Source organism: Parasteatoda tepidariorum, chromosome 4 (genome assembly GCF_982258835.1).
Source record: "Parasteatoda tepidariorum strain Cologne lab strain chromosome 4, Ptep-v5.0, whole genome shotgun sequence".
NCBI lineage: Eukaryota > Metazoa > Arthropoda > Arachnida > Araneae > Theridiidae > Parasteatoda > Parasteatoda tepidariorum.
The window spans coordinates 92,231,175-92,243,215 of record NC_141758.1 but is presented as its reverse complement, the minus strand read 5'-3'; the positions used below and the strand labels follow the sequence as shown (position 1 = coordinate 92,243,215).

At 30.3% G+C, this 12,041-nt stretch overlaps 1 protein-coding gene across 7 annotated transcripts in view; it reads left to right on the top strand.

Annotated features, from left to right (window-relative positions):
- The window catches only part of LOC107457025 (protein peanut), a 111,456-nt gene that overhangs the window by 36,442 nt on the left and 62,973 nt on the right, over nt 1–12,041 (top strand). For 2 of the 7 annotated variants that reach the window (XM_071182646.2, XM_016075057.5), the window contains exon 1: nt 844–1,223. The exons of the other annotated variants lie outside the window; for them this stretch is intronic. In XM_071182646.2, coding sequence (XP_071038747.1) covers nt 1,209–1,223 — 15 coding nt within the window. In that variant the 5' untranslated portion in view covers nt 844–1,208. Of the gene's footprint in view, nt 1–843; nt 1,224–12,041 lie in introns of those variants that run through there. 7 annotated transcript variants of the gene reach the window in all.

Below are 12,041 nucleotides of genomic sequence, written 5' to 3'. Positions count from 1 at the left end.
TATAATTATTTTAATTTTTTTATTTTTAAGTGTATCCCAATCGTTGTGCACGAAAAAAAGTTATGAAAAGCGAGTGTGTTATTGTTTTGTTAAATAGATCTTTACGTCCTAATGAAATTCGACCATTTTAAAGACTGGTGATTTTTTTTTATCTGTAAAGTTAGTATGAAATTTGTTCTGACTTAATATTCATATTATCTTTTACTGGTTTGTTTCGTCTTTCTGATAAGCGAGGGGATAAGTTTCTTTAAATGCATAGTTACATTCATAAAAGTACATTATGTTTTGTGTGATAGGGATTCATAAAGGTTTTTATTCAAAGGAATATTTTGTGGATAAACATGCCTGTCAGAATTAGTAAAAATTTTAGATTTTTCGTGGCATGTTTTGTGCATTCTACTTATTTTCACACCAAAAATAAGTTTGTAATTAATTTTTCCTCTTAAACGACAAAATATTTAAATTTTATTTTCAAAGAATTATATCGTTGTAGAAGACATTGACTTAGAAACAATTTCGATTTAAAAAGAACACCTAGTTTTAATTTGAAGATTGTGATTGATAACATAGTTTTGCCATGTTAAAAGGTTATCATGACCATAAGTTATTCTACGATTGATATTTTCCCACAAAACAATGAAGTATTATTATTTAAATTGCATTTTAAGAGACAATGACATCATTGACTCGGAATCAGAAGCAATTTCTTTCTGAGACCACCAAGACTAGATTTTAAGGCGTTGCGTTAAATCATTCAATCAAATTCCACCCATTCGTCTTGTTTTCCTTTTTCTTTTTTTTTCCAATCCCGCCAAGTAAGGCGTGGTTTGTCAGACGATGCCCGAGATTTTGTTCTTTTAGGATGAGTTGGAAAGATTTTTTTTTCTTCTTCCTTCCAACCTTCCACTATTACTTTTTTTCGTATCCACTTACTCTCTATGATCCGCGACTTTCTCTTGAGCACACAGTAGTGTGCTATCGTTTGAAGCACTGATTATAGCTTTTTTGTGCCCGAGATTACGTCACATCCTTAATTCAGCGTGTTGGTCGGGTTGAAGTTTTAGTAGTACGTACTACTGCCAACTGATTGCGCGGAACGAATTCGGACTTCTTGGAATACTTATCTCATCAAAGGAGTGTGTGTGTGCTTTAATTTCTTTCGTTTCTTTTTATTTAGTGACATTCATGGGATTATTTTGCCTGTTTTAATGTTGTCGGTGGAGGTAAGAATTTTATGACTCAACTAATGAAATTTGAATCAAATCGCTGAATCGCGCTTTAAATTTATGAGGCAAGGGATGAATGGATTGTTGCGCTAAACACACTTTGTCTGTTTGCCAAATGAAATTGTAAATGCCTCTTTATTCAGGTCAGGGAGTAAGTGGATGAATAAAATATGTAAATAAGTTAAAGGATGAATTGTTAAAAAGTTTTAAGTTGTTGTGGTATTGTAGATATGAAGCAGTGGCGTGGATGCTTCTAAAAAAGAAGTGGAATAATTATAAATTTGGCAGAAAAAGCATAATTAAAAAAAATAAATTAAAAAACAATCATTCAAACTATAAAAATCAAAAGGTAAAATTTGAAGTTAAATAAAATTATTTTTTAGTTAAAAAAACCTTTTTTTTCAAACAAAATATTCGTATATGTAAAGAATATTTAAATTTTAATGACCAAAAGTTAATCATGAAATTTGTTTGAAAATCAAAATTTATTCTTCATAAAATATTTTGCTTGAGCCAAGTATTTATTAAAAGAACTTTCACAAAAAACTTTAAAAAAAAATAAAATAAAATTTTAGGTTTTAGTGTCCTTAGTCGTGGGATGCACGCCACTGATATGAAATATGAATTGTTCCTTTGCATCGTTGTAGAAAACTAAGAAAAGATTAGTGCTGGCTTTATGAAAAACCTTGTCCACTAGGGTTTTTTTTTCTCTAAATTTTGACGAATTTTATTAAGTATCAATGTATACTAATGTTAAAGTACACAAATAATAAAAAAATTGCCTTTAATATTTATTTCTTTTGGTATTTAATTTTTACGTTTAAAGAAAAATTTTTTTTAACTAATAAACTATCAAAGAATTTTAAACCAGCAAATTAGGCGTTGATTTTCATCAAAAAAAATGATTAGTGAATTTTTATTCTATGCATTAATGTTGTGGTTGCGATGACTCAGTGGTTAAAGCACTGAACTCTCATTGTGAAGAACTGGGGTTCGATTCCCAGTGGCGGCTTAAAGCCTAACCAGCTTCAGATCGATGGGTACCAGTTTGTTTCGGAAGTAAAGACGGCCGATGTTCTGTGCTAATTACGTTACCATAATTATGCCGTTGGTCACGAAATTGTGAATCCTTAACCTCCACGATCCCGCTGGCCCACAACGGGCTGTTGCGGGAATGCTTTAGTTATACTACTGTCAGTTGTCATGTAGCTTGAAGTTGTAAGCATAAGAAAATTTCTTTTTTGCTTTTTAAACATTTCAGATTTAGTTTGTTTGCTTAGCTTACACAGATCACATATATATTATATATTGCATAGCTATGTTTACTTTTGGCACTACACAGTTGACTCTGGCACTAGTGCCTTTGAAGACTAGATTCAACCAATTAATCATTTTCATCCACTTACCCTCTATTTATTAGCATGGGAAAACTTGTATAACATCTCTTATGGTGTAAGGGTATAACTCAAATCATTAATAAACTAGTACCTCTTTTTTAGTTTATCTTGCGTTGAAGGAAAATTTTAGTATCCTTTATTTATCTTTTAATAAAATAATGTAGGTTTAAGTATTAGAAGACTTTAATAATTTATTGCTATTCTACTAGATGACGTAATCGTGTAAACTAGACATCCAAACTGGAGTTAGGTCAGAAATTTACTTTCTTAATAATCATTATTTAATATACACGATTTATTCTTTTAATCAGTTTTCAATTATTTTAGAATGCTACAATTGGAACGTTTTGATTAGAACAAAAACCGCTATTACACTTAATTCCCATTCATATGGGAATTTTATCTTATCGTTGGTGGAAAACTACTAATTGTTTTTATATGGCTTCATAATTTTATCTCAAGATTTTATTTTACATAAGTTAGCCCGGAAGGCAATAGTTGTGATTGATTTACCTTATTATTGTTTTTTTATTTGCTAAACTTATGTTCTGTTTCGAACTTTTAATAGTTTTTCTTCTCATTATACCGTACTATTTAGTTCTCCCGAATACCTCCTGCTTATTTTTTACGCCAAACTGATCACCAGCATACCTTTGAATAACTGTTTTATTTAATTCCGGGCCCATTGATTGGTTTAAGGAACACATTTTTATGTTCCTTTTTTGCGCCTCTATTGCTAACAACGGTTTTATCCCTTTAATTATTGCCTTCCAATTAAAGCAGTCTCCGCTGCTGTTATGTTATTCTGTGCGTGAGAATTTCCGAAGAGAGCTATTATGATAGAGTTTTGATCGTAGGCTATTCAATAACGTTTTTTTTATTATTTTTTACAACGAATGCAATTATTTTAGTGCGGTTTATTAGTTAAAGGTATAATTGGGTATTTGTTAGAATATGCTATAGCTTACAAATATGCATTTTATAAGTAAGTACTTATTATTGTTCTTTAGTACAGCTGTTCCCTATTTGTTTCTAGTAAGGAACACTAAACAATCGAGCTTCTCTTACCGGAACCCAAATTTAATAAAGTTCATTAGGAACTGTAAATTTACTAACTGAAAAATTTTTTTTAATTAATTAATAGGTAAATAAACTACGAGTAAATTTGATAGAAATTTTTTCATTGAATTATGGTTTTTTAAAGGAGTATTTTGAAATGTGAGAACAGTTATCAGAGAAAAATAATTTCTTTATTATTGAATTTGTTTATTTCATTTTGAATAGTTGAGCGCTATAAGAATTACTGATGCCATTATTTATAAATACATATCCATATTTTACTTCATTCTATGTATTGTTATTGAAAACATGGTATTTTTCCATTTCGCCACCACAAGCGATTGATTTTACTAATAAAGTCACCGTGCTCATGTAAATTGTACTTTTTTAAAATTTTTTTATTATTTGTTATTTGAGGATGTCTATGTATCTAAAAAACGAACTAAATAAATATTTGAATTTATTTGCTTCTGCTAAATGGAAAAGTATAGAAAATCTTTATCCGTTTAATTTTTTTTTTTCGTAGGCATTTCACTCAAATAATTTAAAAAAATTTAGCAAATATATTGTGAAAATAGTACATTATTGGTTGGATACGAACATATTTACAGGTTTCAAATATCGCTGTTGTTTTTAAAAAAAATCCTTAACCACGAAACTCCAGTGGTTTTTCCACGGAGGTCTGTGGCTATGCGGAACACCAAAAGTTATCCCCCTTTTTTTTCAGTTACGGAATCCTAAACGATCCAACCTCTTTTAACCCCCACACTGACTACTAACGGGACTCATTTGTCCCAACAAATGTTTATATATTACTAATGGACACATGTATCCCCTCATTAAGTACGGCCGGGACATATATGTCACAGCCTCTAAATTGATAACCACTTGTAGAAAAATCCCAAATACTAAATTTGCCTTATTTGTGACCTTTTGAATTATTAACGGGACAAAAAAATCATTTTTTAAAATTCGCAGTCAAAGGGTTAACGAACCCTGACTTTTTTTTTTTTAAAAAAAAAGAAGAAAAAAATCATTAGCAGGCCTGAAAGTGTGAATATGCTAACCAAAATAAAATAAAATAATCAATTAAATACTCAAGTCTGCAGTGGATTTTAGTCTAGTAGTTTTTGGCATATGCATAAACCATATTGAATAAAATAGACTGAAAATACAGTTTTTGAACTATTCTTAACTGTTAAAATGGTTATCGGATAAAAATAATTCTCCTTTCTTGAATTTAGTAATTTTGTTTTGAATTTTAAAATTCCATGAGAAATACTGATGTAATCATTAATAAATGAATATCCTCTTAGTAATTTTATTCTATATCTATTTCTTGTTCTTTTTTTATTGGTGTTTTACTTTAATTTCATAAAATAATTTAAATATTAAATAAATAATTGATTATTGAGCTATACAAACCTTTTACAAGATTAAAGAAAATCTTTACTGGTTAAAAAGAAAAAAAAAAAGTCCTCATAGAACCCCTGTGATCTTTCCACGAAACCCTAGTGTTCCGCAAAACACCTTTTTGGAGTCGCTGATAAAGTAAATCTAAAAGGGAACGAGGGAAAAAAAAAAAAACTAATTAGTATCATTGTACAAAATACCGTTTGAAAATGGGTAAAATTTATGAATTTATAATTTATCATAAACGGCAGTAGACGAACGCATTTTTAAGCGTTTTTAAATATACATACATAATAAATATTTTTAATCTGGGGAAAGAGGTTATTAACTTAAATAATTGTCATTACTTATAATTTATTACTATGTATTTAATGACGATGTATGACAATCGTTACCATAAATGATTATTGATATAGTGAGGAAATAAAGGAAAGAAAAATGAGAGAAGAAGGCGAGTGAACTTGTAAATTCGGAGCGGAGCTATAATGAATCTATGAACTAGTTTGTAAATCGAATTTATTGACTTATAATCTTTGGTTTGGTAATTGATGTCCATAATTTATTTACTACTGCTAATTTGACCTGAAATAACCACTTACAAAGTTTCGAGTCAACAAAAGAAAAAAAAAAGTGGCTATTTGAATTAACTAAACAGTCGGTCACTTTTTTTTATTGCTTTTTTTACTAAGTACATCAGACTCTGAAAAATAGAATTTTCATTAAAATGTCCAATGTCACCATTTAAAATTTTGATTCTTCGGAATCCATAAGTTAGTGGTGGAAAGATTCACGTGAAAGGAGAGTTCTTTAACAATTCTAAGTTGTAATGTATACATTAAATGTATTTTGCCTCCCCGGATATTTTTACATAAAGAGTCAGTATGTTTAATTTAATTTCTTCACATATGTATTATATTTTTACTGTTGAATTAACTTTTTATAGCCGTAGATTTTTTCTAATATGAATCTTTCTTAAAATAAAATTTAATTCAACCGGGAAAAAAAAGTGTAAAAAGTAGCTATAAATGAAAAGGACCAATCGATATCGGTTTGTTCGGTATCGACTTATTAGGTTTGAGGAAAAAGTTACTACTTGGTCATTAGTGTCTATCGTCCATTGGCTAACTGACTGAAGATTTAAATTTCCTGGTCTACTGCTGATTTTACCTCTGTTAATTTTACTAAGCACAAATATAGTATAAATGATAAAATGAAGATGTTTATTTGGCCTTGTTTCCCTGTGAGCATAAATTTTCATTGATAAATATTGGATCTTTAATCTTTATTTACACCTTAATTATCTCTAATCATTGAGCTCTGTCGCCAATGGGTTGATAATGTACTGAAACAAACTATGCTTTTAACAATATCTTAAGCGAAACCCTCCCTTCCACTTATCACCACTCTCCTAATATGTGGTTCAATAAAAAAAGGATCTTATAAATAGCAAAGTCGTTGTTATCTCTGCCTTCTCATCGAAATGCTTTGCCATAACGATAAAGCTAACTTAATGAGCTGGAGTGGGATATTCATATAACATTTAATCGTGTCGACAGTTCCAAGACAGTGAGTTTTTTGTAGTCTGTGATACCATGCCGAATATGCTTAGTCTTCTAATCAGGCTCCTTTGCTTTATCATATTGGCGATTATTTTATGACCGTTCTCTCTCTTCTTTTTTCGTATCGCGTTTTTTGAAAAAGGGAAGTATTTTTTATTCTTTTAAATTGAGAAAATCTTACGTATTTTGAGTTATCTTTATTGAGATATTCAAGATATAATATTTAGTAAGTGTTTTCATGTGTTGAATATTTTTTGCTCATAAGTTTGATATTTTTTAAGTTCACTGCGTGAGCGGGATCACAATTTATTGTTAGAGGGGGGAAAAAGTGATGGTATTTTTTTTATAATTGAAGCTGGTTATTCAATTTTCATTCTAGCTTTTATTTTATTTATAGAAAGTCTAGATAAAAAATTAAGAAATAGAAAGGATTAGATAAAAAATTTGCACAGCGTTTTCAGCTGTTTAATGTATAATGATTATGGAATAAAAATATGAAACTGAATACCAAAAGTTGTTAAACTGAACTACCATTCTCTAATTGCTTAAAAATGGAAGAGTTTTTGTTCCATGCCAACCCATGGTAAAATCAACTAGGAACAACATTTTTTTCAGAAAATATTTAATCGACTATTATTATTTTTTTTTATCATTTTGTATCTGTTCTTATAATGCACTCTTTGACTCAATAATGCTTTCCGAATATTTTACCTCACAAAATAGAATTTTTTTTGTATGGATTTTTTAAAAAGTAAGTTAAAAAAAACTTCACAATTTTATGAAGCTATAAAATAGGGTGCTGATTTTGTAAAGAATCACAAAATCTGTTCTGACTTTTTCTGAAAGGTCCGTTTTTGTGAAAAATCTTCTCATAATATTGCGAACATGTAAAAAAAGGGTTCTGATTTTATGAAAAATCACAAAAGGCAGTGGTCTCCTCAGACTTTTTCCGAATGTCTATAGCAGTCAGGGGTCTGTTTAGAAGAAATTTGGGTCCGTTAACTTCACAAAATATCTATTCTTAAAAACGGACCCTTCACAAAATATTTTAATTTAAAAACGGACCCTTCACAAATTTGTTTATCTTCATTGTTGTTTTGTTAATCGAATAAACCCTTCCCAGGGCAGAAAACAAGAAAGATGGATGTAAACGAATTAAGTTTTGTCTTCGGCAGACGATTCTTTCATTATTCGTCCGAAATTAATATTCTGCGTTCAGCAGTATAGGATAAATACCAAATATTTGTATGTTTCATCTCTAATTTAGAAGTAGCAATTGCTGTGAAAATTTAATATTTTTATTATAATTTTACAGTGCCGAGCATAATCTTGTATCTATTTACAATTTAAAAACTCCTTCAAAAGGGTTTTGCAATAACCGGACCCTATTTGCACAAATTCATAAAAGCGGACCCTGGTTGAAAGAATGTGAGTGTAATTTTTTCACAATTTCACAAAAAACGGACCTTTCACAAAATGTCTAGACAGACCCCTGGCAGTGGTAACCAACTGCCAGCCCGCTGGCCACGTCCGGCCCGCGAAGCTTTTTTTCAGGCCCACGAACTAAAATATGTAAATTTTTTTTTGCGGACAATTTTCGTAAAAAATCTCTATGGGTTTTAAATACTTTTCCTCCGTTAAAAAAAGCCTAATTTCTTCGTTTCTGTGAAATTTAACATACCAAAGGTGCAAATTTTTTTTTTTTTCCTAGGTAAAAATCTACGTATCTTGATTTGTGATTCAATAATTTTGTTTTGTACAGCTTGATAAAAATCTGACAGTAATATTTAATGTTCCTTCAAATATAAAAGAGTCCGATATAAAATTTTGATAAAGTTGCGACCCGCCATTTGACTGGTGTTTTTAATTGCTGCCCACGGCATCATGTAAGTTGGAAACCTCAGGTCTATAGGTATAGTTTTTTTCTTCTTTTTATTATTAAGGAGTTTTGGTTTCAGAAATTATAAATTAAAGTTGGCGACTTTAATTTATTTGTTTTTTTGCGAAAGAATATTTTGTGAAAGGTGTGTTTTTGCAATAAAATATTTTATGATGGGTGCGTTTTAACGATATAAATATTTCGTGAATGTAGTTAGCGAACCCAAATCTATCATAAATTGACCCCGGTAAAAGATGCAATTTTCCGTGTTTAGAAAACATGAATAAATTTTAAAAATACTGTAAAAAAACGGCTTAACCATTTGAGTGACATTTCTGCTAAACATGAGGCTTTGATTTTTCTATATTTTATATGCAAGCTGTGTAAATCTGAAGTCACGCTTCGATTCGTTGGAAAGTTACAAATGCATTCTTTGTCGGACTGCCTATAAATTTATCCCTTGACGTTTTTACGTTTCCTAATTTTTTTTTTCTTCTATCGCCATACCTATTCTTACCGGAGCGTTTAGGAATGCTGAGAAAAATTGCGTGACTTTTACGATATACTAAACGGTGTTGCGGATGGAAGCGGAGAAAATATATTACGACATTAATTTATCCGTTCGATTACTCAGCATGTTTTGGTTGTCTATCTTTATTGTTTGCTTACTCGCCGCATTTCACAAATATTTTTTCTTTTTGAAAGTCTGAGCTTGTATTTTTTCCGCTCATTGGTATTAATCACATAAATCAACTGGATTAATTTATCAGCTGTTTGGAATTTTGAATTACGAGGATAAGAAATTTATTTATGTAATTATGTAATATGCACTTATTTATTTATGTAATATGCACTAAGTGTAATTGCATTAACAGTGTATTTTTTTTTAAGTGCAACGGTTTTACTTGGGCGTTTTTTTTTTTTTTATAAAATGTTTTTTGTTTTGAGTTTGAAACATGTTAAAAAAATCAATGATATTTAACTATAGCGGAAATAAAGCATTAAGAACTTAAGGAAGATACTCTTTAAAATAAATTAATAAATAAAGTAATAAAAGAGATTAAAAAATATAGATTCGTTTGAAAATTTCTTTGCGATTGTAAATAATAACATTTGGAATTGTAATAATTGTTAATAATAACCTTAATTTTTGTACCAGTTAAATTTTTTGGTAATTAAAGCTAATTAACTGCTAAAAGGTGTAAGTTTTTTTTTCGCGCAATGACGGTTTCTTTTGTTTACTTTAGTGATCCTGCTTACTCTAGTAATCCTTAAAGTTTGTTACTCTAGTAATCCTACCAATCCTGCTTCAATCTTCGAAAATTTACGAATTCTGTAATTTCGGAAATGAAATTTTATAAAATTGGGTGCTACGCAATCGTCTCCCCCTTTACGATTTTTTTTTTAATGATTAAAATTCGTTTTTATTAGAATAAAGGAAATAAACGAATACATTTTAATTTAAATAGTACACATTTGATACGGGAAATAATTTTTATAATAAATAAAAGCTATTCATGATTTAAGTTTATATAATATTTTTTAAAGTGGAAAAAATATCCCGTTTTATTCCGAAGATCACCCGTTTAGTAAAAAGTTTTAGTTTTCTAGTTTCAAATATGTAAGTAAAATTACACTATTTTTCCGTTTTTTTTTTGTTAAAATGTTTATTTACATATAGAATAAAATTAATTTAATGGGAAGTTTTTTTGGTTGTGTTACAGACGAGTTAGGTGTTACTCTTGGAAGCTGGAGCCTGAATGAATACTTGCCGATCTGAGATTTATACAAATTTTTGTTGTTCAAAATAATAAGTTTAAAATGATGGTCAAAATTTGTCTCGATCTCAGAGGGTTCAACTTAGAAAAAATTGTCATTAAAAACTTCTTTCACCACCCCGTTAAAAAGGGGAATAAAAAAAAAAGTGATAACGAGCAGTCTCAAACCTGAAAGCTTATCAAAAAACATTCGAACTTTTCTCCATCCTATCGAACTTTTCTCCAAGGATAGTTCTCTTATGTATGAATTGTTATCATGGCAAATTATTATTTTCGATTTTTTTTTCTGTAATTATTATGATAATTCCCATTTAATTTTTTCACCTACCTAAGTGCAAAGGTACTTTCCCGAGAATAATAGTATAATATTTTCTTTCTCTGATAAAATAAAAAGTGTTCATGAATATGGAAATTGTCAGTCTCAATCAGACCTTGAAAACTGCGCTCAACTTATCCGTCTGCACTCATTACTTATTCGTTTCATCACGTTCTTGACGCATAAATCTGTTCTCGCACTGTTTTCTAGTTTCGTCAGGGTAATTGATTACTCTTCTTCTTTTTTCAGCATATTAATGCATTCATTTTTTTTCCCTCTCCACTTTAGTGCGTGTTCGAGTTGTTCCAGAAATTGGTACCATTTTTTTTTTCACTTTCCGTTTCTTAGGATGAATCACGAGCACGACTTCCGGCTGTTTGAGCCAGGATAGTTCGAACTCGGTATCGAACACCGTTCTGTACTTTTTTTCTTTTGCGAGCAAGAAGAGAAAATGTTGCATCCTTTCTCTAAATATGGCAGCTATAATGAGGCGAGGGCAAGGATCTCTAATAAATCGACCAGTAATTCTTCGTGCGATGCTCTGCGCATCTGTTTTGCTTTTGCCCGAACATTGATGGCCGTGTTTGGAAAGAGAATTTGGACAGCTGTCAAAAACCAGACATTTAATGGGCAGGAATGCTCGTAATGTTCTTTATGTTCTTTAATCCCGATCACAACCATTGTTCGCTATCTTTCAGTTGTGGTTGTTATTGTCATTTGCTTGATTTGTCTGTTAAGCTGATTATTTTAATGTTAGTCAATTGCTCTGAAATATTCCAGAAAACGCGTGAACTTCGATGTCATCTTTCGGTACTTGTCAGTTATTTTCCGAATCATCCCCACCTCAAATATTGGTCCTTATAATCATTTTGTGCATATTTTTAATATCGTGATGTATTGTATAAAAAAATATCGAAATTTAACAATATATTTCGGCAGTGTGACTTAATTTTTTTTTTTTACACTGATCAGTATTTTTGTTACTCAAATAAAATTTTCTAGGAGGCTTCGCCCCCTGCCCGCTGGCGCTCGCCAACCCCCGGAACTGCTTTCACAGTTCATTTCGGATTGCTTCGTAATCCGATGCTCGCTTTGCTCGCTCATTGGATACGTTCTTAACGTCTAGCTTTTGTATACTTTTTTGAACACTGAAGTTCCGAAAACTTTTCACTGTAGAAAATTCTAAACCTGTGCATTTCAATATTAATTTGAAATTGCAAACTGTTCACATATTTTTCTTAATAACACTATTCTAAATTTCAGTTGTTGAGAAAAGTAACTGTTGTAAGTTTTGTTTTAAAGTCTTTCCCACCAGAGGGCTAAAACCATGTGTTGTAAAACAATATGAAATAGTACTGAACGCCGGATGTAAAGCATCGGCTTCGATGAAGATAATTTTGTGAGAATTTTTTTG